This window comes from Bidens hawaiensis, unplaced genomic scaffold (genome assembly GCF_021521415.1).
Source record: "Bidens hawaiensis isolate Kalapana, Puna unplaced genomic scaffold, B.hawaiensis_p1.1 tig00028236_1, whole genome shotgun sequence".
NCBI classification, from domain to species: domain Eukaryota; kingdom Viridiplantae; phylum Streptophyta; class Magnoliopsida; order Asterales; family Asteraceae; genus Bidens; species Bidens hawaiensis.
The window spans coordinates 163,025-183,656 of NW_027494591.1; the positions used below are offsets into that span (position 1 = coordinate 163,025).

At 35.3% G+C, this 20,632-nt stretch overlaps 2 protein-coding genes across 2 annotated transcripts; one reads left to right on the forward strand and one right to left on the reverse strand.

The window, feature by feature from the left end:
- Positions 1–16,815: 16,815 nt before the first annotated feature.
- On the reverse strand, positions 16,816–17,409 carry LOC143576528 (uncharacterized). Its single transcript, XM_077060598.1, has one exon. It carries the CDS (start codon positions 17,407–17,409, stop codon positions 16,816–16,818), a length of 594 nt encoding a protein of 197 aa, XP_076916713.1.
- A 2,254-nt stretch (positions 17,410–19,663) lies between these two features.
- Positions 19,664–20,083, forward strand: LOC143576529 (uncharacterized). The gene has a single exon (XM_077060599.1). The coding sequence runs from the start codon at positions 19,664–19,666 to the stop codon at positions 20,081–20,083; it is 420 nt and encodes a 139-aa protein (XP_076916714.1).
- Positions 20,084–20,632: the final 549 nt, after the last annotated feature.

Genomic DNA, 20,632 nt, shown 5'->3' on the forward strand with positions numbered 1-20,632 from the left:
TTGTAAAGCGCAACAGAGCGTCCAGAAAGATTGTTTACCAATAAGTCGAAAGTTTAAAGTCTTACGCATGTCTCCAACCATCTCTGGAATATTTCCTGTTAAGTGATATCTCGATAGATTCAATGATATTAATTTCCTGAAAGATGTTAGCTCACTTGGAATGTGCCAAACAAGATTGTTACATGAAAAGTTCAGTAAGATCACCATTCTAAGATTTTGGCATGCATGCCCCCTCATGAATTAATCACTAATGTATCTGTATAGGCTTTGTGGGATCCATATGCTTGCTTCTGGATATGAAAAAGAATCCCCCAATCAGCACTACTGGCCAAGACAATTAAGTTGTTGAAGCATTTTGGTATATTTCCGGACATGCTGTTTTATGCAATATCTATTTTATAGACACACGTAAGATAATAAAGCTCGTTAAATAATCATGTCAAACTTATTGTTTTTAAGTTTAGGGTTCTCAAAAGAGTAAGTTTCGTTTCGATCTATGGTGGAATGTGTCTAACGGGATCATTACTTCCAAGTTCAAGCACACATAATCTTGACTGATTCGTTACAGAAGCCAATAATTCTCCTGATAACTTGTTCCAGTGCAAGTTCAATATTTCTAGAGGAGACAAGGAAAACAATTATTCAAATATTTCACCATACAAATTATTATTACCTAGTAATAGGACTCTCGAACTTGGCCACTTCTGCTAACACTCTCAAATCACACCCGATAACTTATTAATTCCCAAATTAAGATGATATGTCCATTTCACACCACTAGAACACAATAAAGGGTCTAATGGTCAAAAACTCATTATAGATTATGTCAAGTAACTCAATTATTCGACGCATGCTTGAAAATACGATGACGCTGCTTTGATCTTATTGTTTGACATTTCTAAATGACGTAGATTGGGTAATAAAGTTAAGAATGACTCGGGCATGGTTGATGAAATATTTGTGTTGTTTATTCCCAAAGCCATAAAATACTTTAGCAATTGCCCACAAAGGAAATTTAAGGCCCTAAAACCCAAGAATTCAATTTCAAGGGGAAAGTGAGAATCCAATTTACATCTTCCAGCCTTAGGATTAAAGTGCGCCCCCCCCCCCCTCCCCCCAACTAAATATTTCACGATCGCTAGTCAACTTTGATAGTTGACCAAGAGTTTCCAATTAAGTATGGAATGACACTACAAAGTTCAGTTTCACTAAAATAAAGTGTCCTATGAAATGAAGTTACATGTGGAGCAAGTGTACCGCCTATATTGTTGTGTTGCAAGACAAATGACTCCAAGTCAGGTGATTTGCACTCAAAAAATCTTTCAAGAAGAAATGTTATGCTACTATTAGCAAAATAGTTAGCTGATAGATCAGTCTCTCTTAAATTACAAAAGTTACATAACTATTTTGGTACTTCTTTAGTGAGTTGATTTCCATATAGGTCAAGGCTAGGAAAAGATTTCAAAGTTGCGAAAGAAACTTAGTTGTTAACTTGAAATATAACAAAACTGAAGACTTAACGACACGAGATTGCTATGAGACAACTCTTATAATACCAATGAAGAATTCATGATATTGGCATCTAACATAGTGTAACATCCTAAAATTTATAATGTTGAATAAAGAAAGTTACGTTTAGTGATTTCCGCGTTATTAATTAATTAATATCGAGTAAAGAAAGGATCATGGATTTAGATTAATTGAGATGGGTTAAATGAGAATGGGCTTTAGGTCCATGGGCTTTAAGGGATATAAATATCCCCTAAACCAACCTAAAACCCTAAACCCTCATTTCATTTCCATCATAATCTCTACACACTCCAAAACACACACACACCACACACCGCCATATACGGCCGGCGGCCGAGGGAGAGAAACGAGCAAGATCCGAGAGAGAGTAAACGATTAGTTGTGATTAAACAAGTTAAACGAGATCCAAACGAGCACAAAAGGTATGTTCTTGACCTTTAAAGTTTATGTTTTATTGAATGTCCTTAAGCTTAAAGATCCAAGCTTTATAGTATATACGGGATATATATACGAACGAAATGGTTAGGGAACGTTAGTGGGTGATGTCGAACCATAACAAGGGTATTAAAATCGCGAAAATGCTTGATAAAAACCAAACCCGTAGCTGAACTGGGCAACTTCGCCTGCGAACTGGGCAACTTCGCCTGCAAATTGATAACTTCGCCTGCAAACTGGTAACTTCGCCTTCAAAGCTTAAATTCGCCTACGGCCAAGTTCGCCTAGCTGGTAACTTCGCCTAAAGCTAAGTTCGCCTAAGGTTTAACTTCGCCTAAAGCTAAGTTCGCCTAAGGTTTAACTTCGCCTAAAGCTAAGTTCGCCTAAGGTTTAACTTCGCCTAAAGCTAAGTTCGCATAAGGTTTAACTTCGCATAAAGCTAAGTTCGCCTAAGGTTTAACTTCGCCTAAAGTCAAGTTCGATTAGAAAATAAATTAAAAACCTAATGGAAAATGTGTTAAGACAGTTAATGTAAATAAAATTTTTCCAAGCTGACCTGGCAGCTCGACCCCAGCCAGGGGCTCTGCCCCTTGGACCCTGCTAGGGGCTGCCGCCCCTAGACCCTGCTGCCAGGGGCGTTGCCCTCGGACCCCCGTTCGTTGTGGGTAGTAGTTAAGACTAGAAAGATGATATGAGTAGTGATAGTTAATTGATACGTATACTTGTTATACAGTCAGCCGTGCACAACTGAAGAAAGGGATTACGATTAACGGTGAACGTAACCGTGTTCAGGTGGGTTTCTAGCCCCATTTATGTGTTATGTTTTCGGGGCTGTGTTCATACTCGATATGTTTGTTAATACGCTTATCCTAAGAGATAAGTGTATGCCTTATGTGAATGATGTGATATGTATGAATGATTGCTTGATGGTACGTGAACGATCTTCGGATATTGCACGTACTGTCAGGTTGTAACGCTATGTATAAGGTAAGTATGATATGTATGCTTATGTGTATGAACGTGATAAAGTAAATAAAAGAAGGAAATGATGGTTGTATGGTTGTATGGTTACGAAAAGGGTACCGAGCCCTAATAATACTCGAGGTATGATGTATGGTTGTATGGTAACGAAGAGGGAATCGAACCTACTAATATTCGAGGAAAGAGGGTACCGAGCCCTAATAATACTCGAGGAAGGAGGGTACCGAGCCCTAATAATACTCGAGGAAGGAGGGTACCGAGCCCTAATAATACTCGAGGTATGATGTATGGTTGTATGGTAACGAAGAGGGAATCGAACCCTACTAATATTCGAGAACTAGGGAACCGAACCCTACTAATATTCGAGGAAAGAGGGTACCGAGCCCTAATAATACTCGAGGAAAGAGGGTACCGAGCCCTAATAATACTCGAGGAAGAAGGGTACCGAGCCCTAATAATACTCAAGGTATGATGTATGGTTGTATGGTAACGAAGAGGGAATCGAACCCTACTAATATTCGAGAACTAGGGAACCGAACCCTACTAATATTCGAGGAAAGAGGGTACCGAGCCCTAATAATACTCGAGGAAAGAGGGTACCGAGCCCTAATAATACTCGAGGAAGGAGGGTACCGAGCCCTAATAATACTCGAGGAAGGAGGGTACTGAGCCCTAATAATACTCGAGGAATGTAGGACGTAATGCTCTTTATAACGTAAGATATGAAAGTAAGTTAATACGAAAGAAAGTATGAAAGTATGAAAGTATGAATGAAAGAATATAAGTTTATGTGTATTGTATAGTGTATGATTAACTAGAACTCACTCAGCGTAGCTGACTTTTAGTATGCACGCAGGTGAGTAGGATGAGGCAGCTCGCTTGAGGAGACACGTGGTACTGAATAAGAGGCTGGCATCGGAAGACTCAAGACGTTTAAGTCTAATGTTTTGTTTATTTTGAAAGATAAGATGTTGTTTTAAGACAAGATGTGTTTTGTTATGAAATGTTTTATGAAAGCTTTTATATTCCGCGAATGTTTTAATTAACTCTGATATTTAGAACTGCGTTTATGAGTAAATCCAACACGAAAGTAGGGCTACCGGGTTCGGGGCCTTACACATAGTAAGATCCTTTAGAGACGTCAAATTATGAAAACTAATAGTACCATAAAAAGTAATTAGATCTAGTGATAATAGACCGGTCATACCGGATATCCATTATTGTGTTACCAAAGTATCAAGATGGTTTTCAAAAAGAGCAAGCATCAAAAGGGATGTAAGATAAAGAACCAGGAACGTTGACTTATGTATATAAAAGTGAAGAATAAGCCAATTGTAACTTATCCAAAGAAGGAAGGTTGCTGACCACCTTGAGCTAGTCGTTTATTTTGCTAAGATTCACATGAATCATATTTATGTGATGCTACAAACGCAGAATTGCTAATCACTTGATCATGTTCATCCTACTTAGTTGTTTAAAAAGCTACCCAAGACCAAGGACCCATAATTCTGCATGGTTTCCTGTTTGTGGGGGAAGACTTCCACTAAAGTTACTCTAGGAAAGGATAAGACACCGTAGGCTCATAAGAGAACCAATGAATTTAGAAGTTTGAGTCCCTGCAAAATCTTTGCAACTCAAGTCGAGCTGCCTAAGATACTTGATGTTCTACACAGATTGCCATATATCGCCTTTCAATTGCAGCTTATGAAGAAATCGTAAATCCTTTTTAGTTCTGAGTATATTCATATATAGCGACATGTCATAGTCATCATCAAGCCCATAGAGATGACTACCATTAAAGTTGCCTGTAGAATTAACGCTAGAAAAATCCCAACCCACGTGCAACACATTTTGTTTTTGGCATAGGAAGCCGGTCGATTTCTTTGATCAACGAGTCCGTCTACGAATGTAAGTAAAGTTTTTCTTTCTTTTTCAATTCATCTTATATCCTAATTTTTTTGCTGGCTATAACATATGGCATAAGCCATGCCAACACCAAGAAAAATATATAATAAAGACATGGTTGATCCGTGAGTTTTATCATGGAACTGGCGCGAGAAAACACTTCAACAAAGTTTGGTATAATCAATTGAAAACTTGCAAAATAGATGCTAAAAAGTAAAAAAAAAATTAGAACAGGGGTTTGTTAAACCATTAGATGTTACTCTTGTGTTATCTCCACAAGCTTCTTATTCTTCTCAAAAGGTTTGTGTTTATTCTTTTTTCAACTGTTTCGATAAGGTTTTGTTAGCCAACCCTAGGCCTTCATTTCCAATTTTTCTCGGGCAAACACAATTTTTATTTGTAACTTATTAGTATAGTGTTTCTTTTTTTTTAGTTCCTGTAATGTTAACGTGAAACGTCTGTATATTAGCAATATATGAGGTTGTATTTTCGCAGAATTATCAAATTTTACAAAAGGTACAATCACTTTGTCAAACCTGACTTTTTGAGGGTCAAAACTAAATTTTGGATAACTTGGACTTATTTTTGTCAAAGGTGACTTTTTATCCAGTGTTACCATTCATACATGATCTTAATGACTATTTGCATGACAAGGGTATTTTAGACAATGGGAATTATGCCAAGTTACATATATTAAATGAATTTTTGTAAGCATAGGTAAGTAAATTTAAAAAAAAAATTGTGAGCATCAGGGCGTTCTGGTCCTTATTATAATTCTGATATTTGGGATCATTTTGGCTACATTTTGGCTTCTTGGTCAGAAGTGAGATAATAAGGAAAGATATCTTTTAATATTTTATCCAATATTTGCATCGTTTTCTCTTATATGTTCAATATCTACCGAGACTATTGTTAAAGTGATCAAAGTTTTATGGTCATGTTGCCATCTTTTTGCAAATTAAATGCAATATCCTACTTTAAATTACCTTGAAATGTTTCAATTCTGTTTTTCTTGAGTAAATTGGTGGTAGCTTGTAATAAAATCAATCTGTTAATTGATTTTCGGGTTATAGATAAGATTTATAACTATTGCAACAAGGTTTAAATTTCAATCTATGGTGTAAGGTAAGTTCCCTGAATTTCTAATTTTATTTTTTTATAACATAATTTTATTGGTGTGCAAGTTTTCTTATAACTGAAACACCTTTCAAGTGTTTTCGCAACAAAAGTGTAATCTGCTGTAGCCTGCAAAAACAAAAGGTGACGGTGGAAAGATTTTATTTTTATAGCTACTGTATTTGTAGTGCCCTCCAGGTGTTCGATTTGCCTATACCATATCGTTTTAACAACTTACATAAGATTCGTCATTTCAGCTTCTCAAGGTATTGTGAAAGCCGTTTATAAGAAAATTTTATGTTGTTACTTTTCTCAGCAAGGATGCATTTTCTACAAGGCCATTTGAAGGACTAAAATTTGTAGATATAGATGGGGTATTTTATCTAAGGTATATGTGCATGTCTTTTAAGTACCTTACGTTTTTGTATGTATGCATTTTAATAAATTATCACACTTTAGATCTCCTATACCATCTGTAAGTGAAACTATATCATCAACATCGTACTCAGTAAATCCCACCAATAGCAAAGCTATGGTAAGGTCTAAGGAGGGTAAGAACCAGGAACAGAGAGGCTGCTTCCGGTGAGACCCCCGGCTCGCTGTAAGTGAAACTATGATTTATTTAATCTTATTGCATATTAGTTTTATTAGTTTCTATGATATGGTTTATCAAAACTGTCTATTTTGATGTGGCTTAATTAAATTAACTTTTAATTTTTGTGTGTTGGTGCGAAAGTTACAGGTAATAGAGTTTGGTTGCATTATGTCTAGATGAAGCATTCAAGTCTTCATTACAAAATGTTTATCCTAGGCTCCTAGTATTTACATAAAGCTGCATACTTGTTCATAGAGAGCAGATGACATTTACATAAACTAAAATATGTAAGCGAAGCATATGGTTTCGTTTAAAATGTTAACAAACACCTAAACATAAAGGAAATGAACTTTAAATACAAAATACCTTGTCAAAGACGAAGTCATTACGCAAGCAGATTTATTACACCGGAACAGCTGCAAGAGAACACAAACAGTTAACTTCAAAGTCTAAAGCAAAGACAAAAAAGATAAAGAAAATCGTACGGATTTGAACAATAGCAAACAACTTCAGTTTACATGATTTAAGAATAAGATATACACATATTATGATTATTGTTAGTTGTTACTATTTTAATAGTATGAAAAGAAAACAATTAATGAACCTCAGTGACTGCAAATATACAACTTAATTGACTTTGACTAAGTGAATATGCATACATGTAAATGCACAGAGTTTGTGATTGTAATATTACAGTCAACAGAATTCATGTTTGCTTTTTTATGACATTTTGAAACAATAGGAAACTGATTGGCAAAAAAACATCAGCAAATATGTTTAACATAAAACAATCTGACACTCAAGCGCAAAGATGACAAATAGTAAAAGCATCGATAAAAATATCATAATTCTTAACGAAAGGCAACTAAAATTAAAACGATAAAAATATTAACCATTCATACAACGATCATACATGATTTTAAGCAGCTAATGATAATGACAGAAATTAATGCAGAATCAAAGACTATCAAAGTACATGTAGCACATAAACCATGGATATTACGCACCAAAGATGTAAAAAATAAGTGTCATATTGAATACTTCAAGAACAACACTAGTTTAAACCCCCAATTGTATAGGAAATGCAAAACCACCATGCGCAAAACAATGTATCAATCCAATAAGCGAATGAAATATTTGCGCTCTTGTCTAGTAGTCCAAGTGTAGAATTATAGCAACATTCATGTCTGACTACAAAAGATTGCCATTAGTACATAGTATTTACCAAAATATATATAATAACTATTTAGATACAAACTTTCTTAACTAATACTCCAGTACTTGAAATACAACTTTCTTAACTAATATTCCATTACCAAAATAATGGATTATGGAGTACCTCAAATACAGCTTTCTTAACTAATACCCCCATCTGAAAACAATTATGGACTGTCATGATATATACATGAATGAAGAAGTAATTTTGACACTAAAATAGAAGAAAACGAAAAGAAAATAGAAGTAATTTTGAGTTAATGATGACACCTAAACTTGCAAATTAGTATGTTAAGTATATATAGTTTTAAGACCCCGGGCTGAAAACCTAAGATGTACTTGGCATACTCTACAACCAAGCTGAGTGACAGATCGAGCTCAATGCTGGTGTTTATATACAAAGAAAGAAAGAAAGCAGGCACGGTTCGATTTGAGTCTCAAAAACCAATAAATTATCTTGGTGTTTTCAATCAGAACTCCCTCCAAACTAACAAACTAAAAATTGAGTTTTGAATGTTCATCTAACAACCATGAATAATGATATAATCCACAACTCTTGTATGTATGTGAATGTGATGATTAGGGGAAACTTAAGCAAAAGCAGCTTACTCTCGATCGAAGATGAAGTAAATTTTGCTCCGGCTGACACATGGCAGAGGCTTCGTATTAGAATATAATAAATTGTAAAATAATTGTAATATTCTTATTTTGTAAACTCCTTAATCACAGGAGTAAATCATGTACATTTTATGTTTAAAAATAGTACCCACAACCTTTCTTGACATAGAGGTTGATTTCCATATCTTTACATGGTATCAGAGCATTGAGTTGCATAATGTCCATAAGCACGACATAACTGACAACGGGGTGGTCCCCTTGCCTGATTTCTACCACAACGGGGTGGACCTTGGTACCTCGACCACCAGCCACAAATGTTGTTGGCTCTAAATGGGTGTACCGTATTAAATACCACTCCAATGGGTCCATTGAAAGATACAAAGCGCGTTTAGTGGCGCAAGGCTACACTCAAATTCCCGGTCTTGACTACTCTCACAAGTTTAGCCCGGTGGTCAAAGCTTCAAGTGTTCGAATAGTTTTATCTCTTGCCGTCTTAAACAATTGGAAATTGCACCAATTAGACGTCAAAAATGCTTTCTTAAATGGGAATTTGACTGAGGCTGTTTTCATGGAACAACCTCCAGGTTTTATACATCCTAATTATCCAAATCATGTGTGTCGGTTATCTAAAGCTCTATATGGCTTAAAACAAGCACCGCGTGCATGGTTTCAACGATTGAGCGTGTTTCTTGTCTCATACGGATTTACATGCAGCCGTGCCGACACCTCCCTATTTGTGTTTACCCGTGACTCTTGCATCATGTACCTCCTTGTCTATGTTGACGACTTGATTCTTACGGGTAACGATGAGACGACTATCACCACCTTCATCTCTCGTCTTAATCACGAGTTTGCAATCAAAGACCTTGGCGATCTAAATTATTTTCTTGGTCTTGAAGTAGCATATACTGAAAATGGGTTGTTTCTTCATCAAACAAAATATGCTACTGATATACTTCGACGGGCCGATTTATATCATTCCAAACCGATTGCAACTCCTCTTGCACCTCACGAATCATTCACCATGAACGGGGTATCCTATGCTGATCTGACCCGTTACCGATCTCTGGTTGGAGCACTTCAATATTTAACCATTACAAGGCCAGATTTATCCTATGCTGTAAATCAAGTATCACAATTTCTTCATGCTCCAACAATTGATCATTTTCAGTCAGTAAAACGTATTTTACAGTATGTTAAGGGTACTCTCGGTTTCGGTCTCACTTTCAGTCAGCCTCACAAATCCTCATTAATTGGTTACTCTGATGCTAACTGGACACGTTGCATTGAAACAAGTCGATCCACATACGGGTATTCAATTTTTCTTGGTGGTAACTTAGTATCCTGGAGTGCTAAAAAGCAACCTACTGTTTCTCGATCAAGTTGTGAATCTGAGTATCGAGCAATGGCCAACACCGCTGCAGAAATAATTTGGATTACTCATCTTCTACAAGAGTTGCGTGCATTACCTCCTGATCGACCAACTCTGCTATGTGATAACAAAAGTGCTTTATTCATGACCCAAAATCCCATATCACATAAACGTGCCAAACACATTGATTTGGATTATCATTTCATTCGGGAACTTGTTTCCTCTGGAAAGCTATACACTAAGTTTGTTCCAACCAATCTTCAAGTCACAGATTTCTTTACAAAAAGTCTTCCGCGTGCTCCTTTTGAGACTTTTCGTGCAATGCTTCGTATTGGTCCGCCACCTTTCCGATTGAACGGGGATATTAGAATATAATAAATTGTAAAATAATTGTAATATTCTTATTTTGTAAACTCCTTAATCACAGGAGTAAATCATGTACATTTTATGTTTAAAAATAGTACCCACAACCTCTCTCGACATAGAGGTTGATTTCCATATCTTTACACCTCGTCTCTACCTCTCTACCTCTCGATCACCGGCGGAGGATTGTTTCGATCTCGATCGGAATCTCCAGATCCAACAGCAAAGTAAATGAAATAATGGTAAAGTTGTATAGGGCAGGCGTATGTAAAGTGTGAAGGAAGATGGCAAATGAATGAATAGTCACCTTGGCTCCTCTTCCAAGGTCTAAAATCATGTGGCACTCTGCAAACATGCATGTATTGGTGGCCCAAATTTCAACTACTTTTTAAACAAATATAATAATAAATTCTTTGGTGCATACTTTTTGTCGGTGTTTAAAAACTGCTATCGGTCAGTAGAGCCGGTTATACCAGATTTTGATAAGGCAACCGGTATTTAGAATCCGGTATTTTTGGGTGCTTTGCTAGAACATTGTACCGTCTGTGTTTTTTTTTTAATTATCGGTTTAAACTGGCAAACCGGTTTTAAACCAAAATATTTTTGATACTTTTTGCGGCCCATATTTTTAAAAATGACTTTTAACGTAGTGGGTAAGGTTGAAACGGGTAATCATAGTAAACGACGAATCACTAATAAAAATATTTTGTATCATGCAAATCCAAGTTTGGTTTATTTACATCTTTTGTAATGGATTAAGTTTCTATTTGACTTACTATTATTCATGTGTGATGTCTGATTCATGTTTAGGGTTTATTAATGTGCTTTTGAGTTGTTTTTTTGAGTTAAAGTTGCATTTATATTAAATTACAGGGTAAACTATTTAACCCGGTTGAACCTCCCGGTGTATCACGGTTCAACCGGTTATACCATTTTTAAACCAAATCCAATACGAGTAAAACACCGATTTTTAAAACATTGCTTTTTGTTAAAAAAAATCTATAAATTAGTTCACACACAAGAGTGACAAAGAAAGTGAAAAATGAAAGGTCACCAAGCAAATGCAATAAAAGTCATCTTAGGATGAATTTTATGAGCAAATGGATGAAATTGCGTTTAATCAAAAAGAAAAAAAAACCATTCTAATGATGGACTGCTCAAAAATGGATCCGCTCATATTATACTATTTATAATTTTCCAACCAATTTGTTTTAAATACGTATTCTAATATAAATAAATGTATGTGTAATATAAAAATTAAATTTGTTATAAAATTATTTGATTAAATATAAAAATTAATTGTAGGAGTAAGTAATAATGTGACGATTTGTGAAAGTTTATTGTTGTGAAAGAAAATGAAGGTGAAGATTTTTGAGAAATGTTTGGAATCTAATGTGACACCGATATGACATTTTATAAAGATTTGTTGTTATGGATGCTCTAGAGACCACTACTATGTGTGTGAAAAGCATAATGTTAAACAAACAGTAAAAGTTGTGAGTGAACCAGTACTCTTTTTTTTGTTAACGGCTGCTGGATCATTGGCGGGCCACTGATCCATCTGATTATTTCTATTTCTTTTAATAAGAAAATCGACCATAGGTGAGAAAATCCCGTCGGCCAACCTGAAATCCCTTATTTTTTGTTTGTCACAAAAGAAACTTAAACTCGAGACCTCCCTGTTTTAAATTGAAATTTTTGATACCTCACCTCACGGTAGTTGCTAATTAATATATAACTAGGATTTCGACCCCCCGCGTTGCCGAGGGGGGGGGGGGCGCTGAAACCATAGCAAAAGCTCATAGTAAGTACAAAATTGCAGCCATCACCCTAGTATGCCAAACACTTCTATTACATAATCTTCCAGAATGATGAGGTTGCAGCAACAGTAAACCACTTACCTAAAGCAGCATTCCAAAACTTTGTTAAAAACTCATAATAGAATTTTAAAAAAAATACAAATAACCACAAACAAAGCAAATAGTATCAAGCAGTTGAATTAAACATCCAGAAAAATAAGAAACCTAATCTCTAATTTTAATCCACTCCAGATGGTCTGCACCAAGAAAACGATACATAAACCCTTATTCCAACACCTTAAATTTCACCAATATACTACCTAAAAATCTAATTTAGACAAATCATACAAAATATAGCAATCAGTAAGGCCAATACCCACCGTAAAGCACCAGCAAATCATAAGCACGGGTTCGCACAACAATAGATCTCCGACCAATCGGTCACACTAGAGGTGAGTAAAAGAATAATTGTGTAGCAATGAAAAGATTTAAAAAGCATCTGAAGTGCCCATCTGCCCAACTGAAACACCAGATGATATCTTTGTTGGTCACATGTTCTAAAATAACATACTATGAACCCTTCTCCTCTATATCAGTAGAACCAATAGCATCCAGCAGATGATCCTGTTAAAGCTAGTCACACATAAAACTAAAAATATTACAACAATAGCAGGAAAAGGAAAACAAACCGATCTAAATAAAAGAAATAAGCTAGAAGGGCATCAATTTGTATAACAAAGTTTGACCTGTTTAAGGTAAAGAATGATAATACAGTTTCTCTACTCAAACGCATATCGCATAAGAAACTTTACAGACTCAAATGCAGCCTTTTTTTTTCTTGTCTTATGTAGTAAAACAAATTGTATCACGCGTCTTAACTTCAACATAGGCAAACAGGTTGACCCATGAAGTCATGTTTTTAAAGCGGATAATATATGTGGGCCATTCTAGAAAATGATTCAATGAAAGACCGAATTGACTCATCTAATGCTAAAAACTTGGTTCGCCAAATGTCAGCTCACTGAAAACTTGGTTTGCTATGAACTGAGACGTGCTGGGTTGTGGTAACACCCGAGAAAGAAAGCACAAAATTAACTTTCCGTAACGAACTAATATAAACGTGGTTAGAAATAATAAGAACGCATCATGGATGAAAACATGGATTAAAGATTACGTAAACATTTCCGGATATGTAACTAAGTCAAAGAATCTAGGATTAGGCTTTGGTTGGTATCACAACTGCAACATAGATTGCTGCACCAAAACCGAACATCATCATTGTCATAAATTGATCTAAAGAGACAAAATCACATACATAATCATTATACTTCTGAAAGCCCAACCAAAGTCAAGTCAATCCCTTCTAATGATTCTAGTGACAACCATAAACAAATATGGTGTCGCAATTAAAAAACAAACGTGAAGTCAACTCGAGGCTCAGATCAGCATCACGGCTGCAACATAGATTTCTACGCCATAAACCAAACATCATCACAGCCATAAACCTATTTGAGAGGCAGAATCACAATAGGTTCAGCTTCGCACTATGGTTGCAACATAAGTTGCCATGCCTATGACCGAAACATCATCACAATTAAAAATGAATATGCCATTGGTTTATAGTGAGGCGGTCTTCCTTTCTATTGACAACCAAGCCATCTCAGTTGCCCATCCAAGACAACACATGGTAAACATCATTTCCGAGTCAAAGTTAACTCCTTCAAATTATTCAAGAAATTATAGTTGAATGATAATGAAATACATTCAAAGTCACAACTAAGCAACAGAAATTGAAGATGAATTTGTAAAAAGTCATAACGTGCAGCTCACCATTTTACGCTTGCTGCGACAGGCCACCGGACCACTGGCACCACCAACCATCGCTGCCTAGGGTTTCCAAACATAACTATACATGAGTGGACATCACTCGAACCTGTAAAAAGCCACACCAACAAATGGCTATCCCACGCTTTAGCTTTTGGAACACGAAATCACACCGCTGCCATAAACAAACGCTTGTCACCCGTCGCCTAGGGTTCCAAAATGGAATCCGGCAACAATCAAAGCATCGCCGTCGCCTAGGGTTTCGAAAACGGAACCCGACATCAGACGAATCGGAGCTGCAACAATCGAAACCGGTGATCATTGCCTTCACCATCATCAAACTATGCCTCACGAGATGAGATAAAGAGGATTTTAATTATTTTCTTTTGAGAATTGGCTGGATTATGAGGGGGATGATTGAGAACTGTGGTCCTATTAGAAACGCACACAGCTCAAAAATGTTTCAGAAAAGGAAACAACCCATTTGTACAACGATCAGAGCACAACTCTAAAGCTGTCAAGAAGTCGTAAATTAATATATGGGATAATAAATAATATGATACACCATCTCTGAAAAATAAGTATATGAAGTCTATAAAACATCAATTTAAGTTTTATTTTAGATATTCGAAGTTATAGGCCACGGTGCATCCTCTGATCATTATAACAAGATTAAAATCGAAATCGGTGCACGAATTGAATATTATATTTGATACATGTATTTTTTGTTTTCTAAATGAGAAAAATATGATTTTCTTCTCTATGGTTTATAGGAGGATGTACTTTACAGGTTTTAATCCTTAAACTGATTGATTTATACCCTCCTGTTTTCTGGCACGCAAAATTGTATTTTTTCCGTCAGCTGACCGTTGAACTCCAGGTCGGGGGGAGGGGAGGAAAAGAACCAAAAATTGGGCTTCAATGTCATAATTTCTCAATTTGCATGTTGGAAGATTCAATTACAAAAAGAGATTATATCGATATTTTAGTTAAGGAAAGGCGAGGCACGATCTTTAGCCCTAGTTTATTGGGTAGTACATCTTCTGGATCATGTTAATGAAGTAGAGATTTCAATTTGCAGTTATTGTTGAAAATTGTCTAATTATGAATCCCTTTTGTCTTTTCGTGATTATATTTACCAAATCTCTACTTGACTCTGGAATTTTTAGAATAAAAATATGAGCTCCTGTTAAGTTATGGAGAATTTAGATGAGTTGGTGATTGTGAAATGATAATCTCATTGCTATTTGGCAGTTGTATGATCATGATTTGTAGAAGATCGATAAGATGCATGCTTATAAGGTGTTAGTGAAAATGCCTCAACTAGAAGAAATTAATGAAATTGTATGATTTTCGTTTGATTACTTAATTCTCATTAGTACTTTCTTGGTTGGATGATTAAAAATCCAAAAATAAAAATGATAACATGCCTAATGAAGTATGCACATGCACATGAGTTGTTGGTTGAATGTCACAACCATATAAGTAGTGAAAATCACTTAATGATTTCCATGATTTAAACTTGATTATAAAGGTTGATTCTTTAGGTGAATTAACGCCCAAATAAGTTTACAATAATGGGAAATAGTAACTTGATATATGCTGATGATAATTGGATGTTAAAAGTGGTCTTTTGTTAGATTAAAAAGGCTAAAGATTAAGTCGAGTCGTACTGTTTTGATGCTGAATTTTCAAAACTGTGCAGAATTTTGACTATCTTTGGAATTTCATATGAAATCAACCGAATATTCGATTAAGGTGTATCTTTATATTTGAAAACCTTGATGAGTCTAGTTTCAGCAGAATTTTAAACAAAGAAAGATATGGTCTTTTAGTGGGTTAAATCAGTCGACAATCACGCGACGCTGAATATATCTACACAAAAAAAAGTTTAATAAAATATTTATTCATGTCAAATGTTTGGATACCTTTGTTTTAAGTTTGAAATAATAATTGCTAATGGTTTGTTGTACATATTGGATTGTGTTCAAGTATTGAAATCGTCAAATAATGACCTTGTACATACTTTGTACAAACGGGTCAAATGGATAAATTGATCATGTTAGATCTTGTTGAATAATAAATACGCGTGTGGCGTTGTTTTTAACAGGATACATTGTTAGATTTCAAAGGTTGCATCTATGTATCCTGATGATTACATGTTGATTTTCATACAAGCTAGGTATTCTAAAGCTTGGAATCCAATGAAACAAGTTGGTGAATAAGTTATCAAGTTTCGAACGGCAAAGGTAAGTTAACCTTACAATTATTTTAAGAAGGTATGTGACTTATTATTATGTTTTGATTATCATAATTTTATAAAGTGGATTTGGATCCCTTTGGCCCATTTAGATCATATTTTGATTTTTATGACTTAAAAGAAGAGTACGAGACTACGAGCTGTTTTGACCCGTTAAAGTAAGTTTGCCTTATAAAACGTAGTGTAGCGTTGTGTAGTACGCGTGGATAAAAATAAATAAATTGATCAGTTAATTGGTAATAGTATAATGATGTTGTGTTGTGAATCAAATTACGCATCTCACTTCTTCAGTTTTAAGTTTTTAGTTAGAAACATGTATAAGAACCCCAAGATAGAATGAGCGGATTTAAATGAATAAAAAGGAAACGTGGGCTGCAATGTAGTAGCCAGCATAAGCTACGTCGGAAACAACATACCATGTGAGGGAAATTTCATCAATTACACCGGTGTCAGTTTTTGCGCGATATGTTACAAGATTTGCATATCATTCTTTGGTGATTAACTTACTTGCCAATTGCTAATAAACCGATGTGTTTTTGTGTGTTCACAGGTAATTTGCTTGTGGAAGGTTGATCGATAGGACTGGCTACCCATATAAGGAAAACACAAACGATATTTGTGTCGTCATTGAAGAACTAAACGATAAGTTATATTTATTTTTTTTTTCTGAAAAGACAAACGAAGATAACCATTAATATAGAAAAGCAACGATACAAAAAACCACTAGCCTAGCAAGAAGCTAGACACAACCACCCCCGAAACAAACCATACACCCGAAAACGTTTATTCTTGCCCAACCTGGTTACACATCAAACCTATACCAATCCTCCCACAATAATGAAGTTCCACCCGATCTATGTTTCATCCAAAGGTAACCAAGCGTCTTGATTTCACCCACTATGCTTTCCACCATAATCGGTTTGCCATTAAACACCTTATCATTTCTTGTATTCCAAAGACACCAAGTCGACCCTAAACAAATGGCATGAAACATCTTCACTTTACGCTTTGGAAAATTAGTAAGTTTGTACCCATCCAAAAGATCATGAATGTTGAGAGCAAGGATGCTTGGAATCTTACACCAAGACGAAACCGCCTGCCAAACTAGTTGTGCCACCCCACAAGACATGAAAAGGTGTTCAACCGTCTCATCCATATCGCCGCAAGCCGGACAAGAAATCAAACCCACATCAATGTTTCTCTTGGCCAACAATGTCATTACCGGTATCCTCTCCAACTCAATCCTCCAAGCCAATATTCCTACCTTTCTCGGGAGCCAATTATTCCACACGAACTTGTAGTTTGGAGTCGTACGGGTTAACTCATGGATCTTCTGTTTCAGTCCGGCCACAGAAAAATCACTTAAATCATTAATGGACCAGCATGACTTTTCCATACCATCCCCAAGTTGCACATTTTGACAAATCTGTAGCAACGAAAACAATAGTTGTAATAATTATTACTCTAGTTTTCAATAAAGGGTTTTTAATAAAGGTGAATTCCTTTACATAGAAATCAAGGTACGAACGGAACGCTATCATAGACCACTTTTGAGTTAATGAATTCATTATTTTATAAAGAGGTCTTAAAGTTGTCAAAAGTTGTTAAAAACTAGTTAACTAATGTATCGGTAGTGTAAAAGTGCTGTTGTCTTATAAGATAAAGTTGAATTTTGACATAGATATCGAAAGTATATTTTGGGATCGTATTTCCGAACCAAAATATTATAATAAAAAACTATACGAGTGACGTTATTTAGTTTTTGGTTTTATGCTGGTAATGAACCTAACCAGTGTTGACTGAATTCATGTCATGCGTTTGGAATTTTTGAATTTAGTGTCGGTATCATAACAAACTTAACCAATACCGACTGAATTCGTGTCGTTACATAACCACAACATGACTAATTTTGTTACCGGTATATTTTTAAGTGAAATTTGGTGCTGTGGGACCATTGGTCCACATGGCATTAATTGTCTCGTTGGGCTAGCCAAGTAGTTTATATTTTTTTTCTTTTATTCTTTTCTTTGTTTTTTTCTATCAAATTCGATAATTAAACGGTTATTCATGACGACTCACCACCGTAACATCCACGAGCCCATGACTAACGTTTGGGTTTACCGACCCACTGTAGCAACGCTCAGGACCGACATGATCGGGTTTTACCAAAGCCTACCTGCCTTTTTGTTTTAGTTCTTGTATCATAACAAACATAGCCAAAACTGACCATATTCGTGTCAGCACACCACCGCAACGCCGGGCACCAACATGCTTGGGTTTAAGAACGCCTGTGTTTTGCCGACTGAATAAGCGTCGTTTTTAAATATTTAAATATTTGTATATGTTAGTCTTTTTATAGGTTATTTCGACTTTTTTTGTTCAATTATGGCATCGTTACAAACATAACCGATATCGACTGAATATGCATTAACTTGCCGCTTCAATGCTTGGGTTCTCGGGTTTTTACCGATATGATAAACATTTTTTTTAAATATGTTTAAAAAAAGTTTGTAATAAGTTATACGAGTGCCACTACGTTTTTCGGGTTTCTTTTATTTTAAATATGCTAATTTGACGAACTTAATTTTTTTAGATTTAGTTCCGGTACCATAACGAATGCAACCAATACCGAACGAATTCACGTTGGCTCGCCGCTAAAATATCCAGGTTTTACCGACCAAATTATCGGCGCAACGCGTGTGGCAAATTTAGTGTTGTTACCTTTACGACCATTTTAATATGTTAATTTATTGTTTCATGCGTGACAAGGTAATTTTTTTAATTAGGTGTCAGTATCTTAATGAACTTAACCCGTACCAATCGACATTAACGCATTGCTGCGACGAGTACATAAATAGATATAATCTGCCCGGCGTTACGCGTAAGATAAATTACAAGTTTTCTTATATTAAAAACATGCATATATAAGAGCATTCTCATCCAACCCCTCATATTATGTGAGGGGTATTTTTATAATTTAGATAGTGATCCAGGGTGTTGTGAGTGAAAAGTTTTTTATTTTAGAAAAAGTAGTGATTTTTCTGTATATTTGAAAAGTTACTGTTCATCTCCTATAATTTTTTAATATATTTTGAGAGTGGTTGTGAGTGAAGGAAAGAGAAAATGTAATGATAAAAGGTATAAAAAGTATTATTTAATTGAAATAGAGAGAGAAAATAAAGTGAGTTTTAGTGTAATTTTTAGTTAGGAGATAGGAAGTGGGATGAGAATATTGTAACTACTAAAGAAACTAATCAAAACACAACACGTACCCCTTCCACAACTAAGCAGTAAGCAGTACTTTCAGAATTAAGAAACACTATTCTGATCGATAACCAGATGTCAACCTGTATGCAAATTGCGTTTTAACAATTTATTTCTCTTTTGAAAACTTATGAATAGGAAAATACCATCCTAAGGTCAAAATTATTGACTACTTTTTTTTTTTAGTGGAGCCTTTGCTATAAAAGTTCCATCCGAAAGCCAAACTTTTTTAATACCAAGACTCCTATGACCAGCCACAATTTTCAAACTTTATCAGACTCATTCTCCCTATGAATACGTGCATGCACTACCAATAATCTCATCCATAACTCCATTCAACATTTATTCACTACATTTACATCTCATATTTTTCTCTCTAAAACATCATGAATATTAGCATAAAGAAAATCTTGATAACCCTGATCATTCTAATGGCTTTAGCCATTAATCTTTCCGCAACACCAATCAAAGACAACGACGAAGATCTTATTACTACTTTCGGTTCACTAAGAGGGGCAAGTCGGTTTCTTGCTCAACACTCGAGGGGCTTAGTGAAATGCAACAAGAACCCAAGACTATGTCGAGCTAAAGGCAGCCCTGGTCCAGACTGTTGCAAGAAGAAATGTGTCAATGTTAAAACTGATAACCAAAATTGTGGCATTTGTGGGAAAAGATGCAAGCACCAAGAGATTTGCTGCAACGGGAAATGTGTAAACCCAAAGACGGATAAGAGACATTGTGGAGGGTGCAACAATAGATGCAAGAGAGGGAATTCTTGCACTTACGGGATATGCAGTTATGCGTAAAAGTTGCCAAGTTAAATGCAGATGTCACAAAGAGAAATTCATTCAATTTGTTGTTGCAAAGTTGATATGTAATTACTAATTACGTATACGTTGCTAGCGTGTCCTGTGGGTGTATATAAATGTATACCATTTAATTTTTTCGTTACAAATAAAAACTTATTTTTTCATGAAAACTTTTTCCAAAATAAGCTTAACGATGCAGGTTTATTTATTATTTGCATGTAACAATTACTATATATATAAGCTATAAATCAAGTTAAAACTTATAAAGAGCATGTATATCATATACGAGATCATAAACTTAATTATCATCTCCAACAATATTTAGTACGTGCGTGACAATATATGAGGATGTAAATACTCGGTCTAAAATTTTAATAACATTGAAGATTACATATGTTTCAACAAACTAAATTAAGGGTATCGGGGATATAGTTAAAGTTTCATACAAGTTACACTTTTATATGACAAGTTCATCAATTTCAAGTGCAATTTAATTAATTATTGTAGATTCTAAGATTTGCATGAGTTTCTCTTTAACTAGAGCTC

Bases quoted from the DNA above. Each gene is read 5' to 3' on its own strand.
- LOC143576528 (XM_077060598.1), bottom strand. From the start codon at position 17,409: ATGGAAAAGTCATGCTGGTCCATTAATGATTTAAGTGATTTTTCTGTG.
- LOC143576529 (XM_077060599.1), top strand. From the start codon at position 19,664: ATGAATATTAGCATAAAGAAAATCTTGATAACCCTGATCATTCTAATG.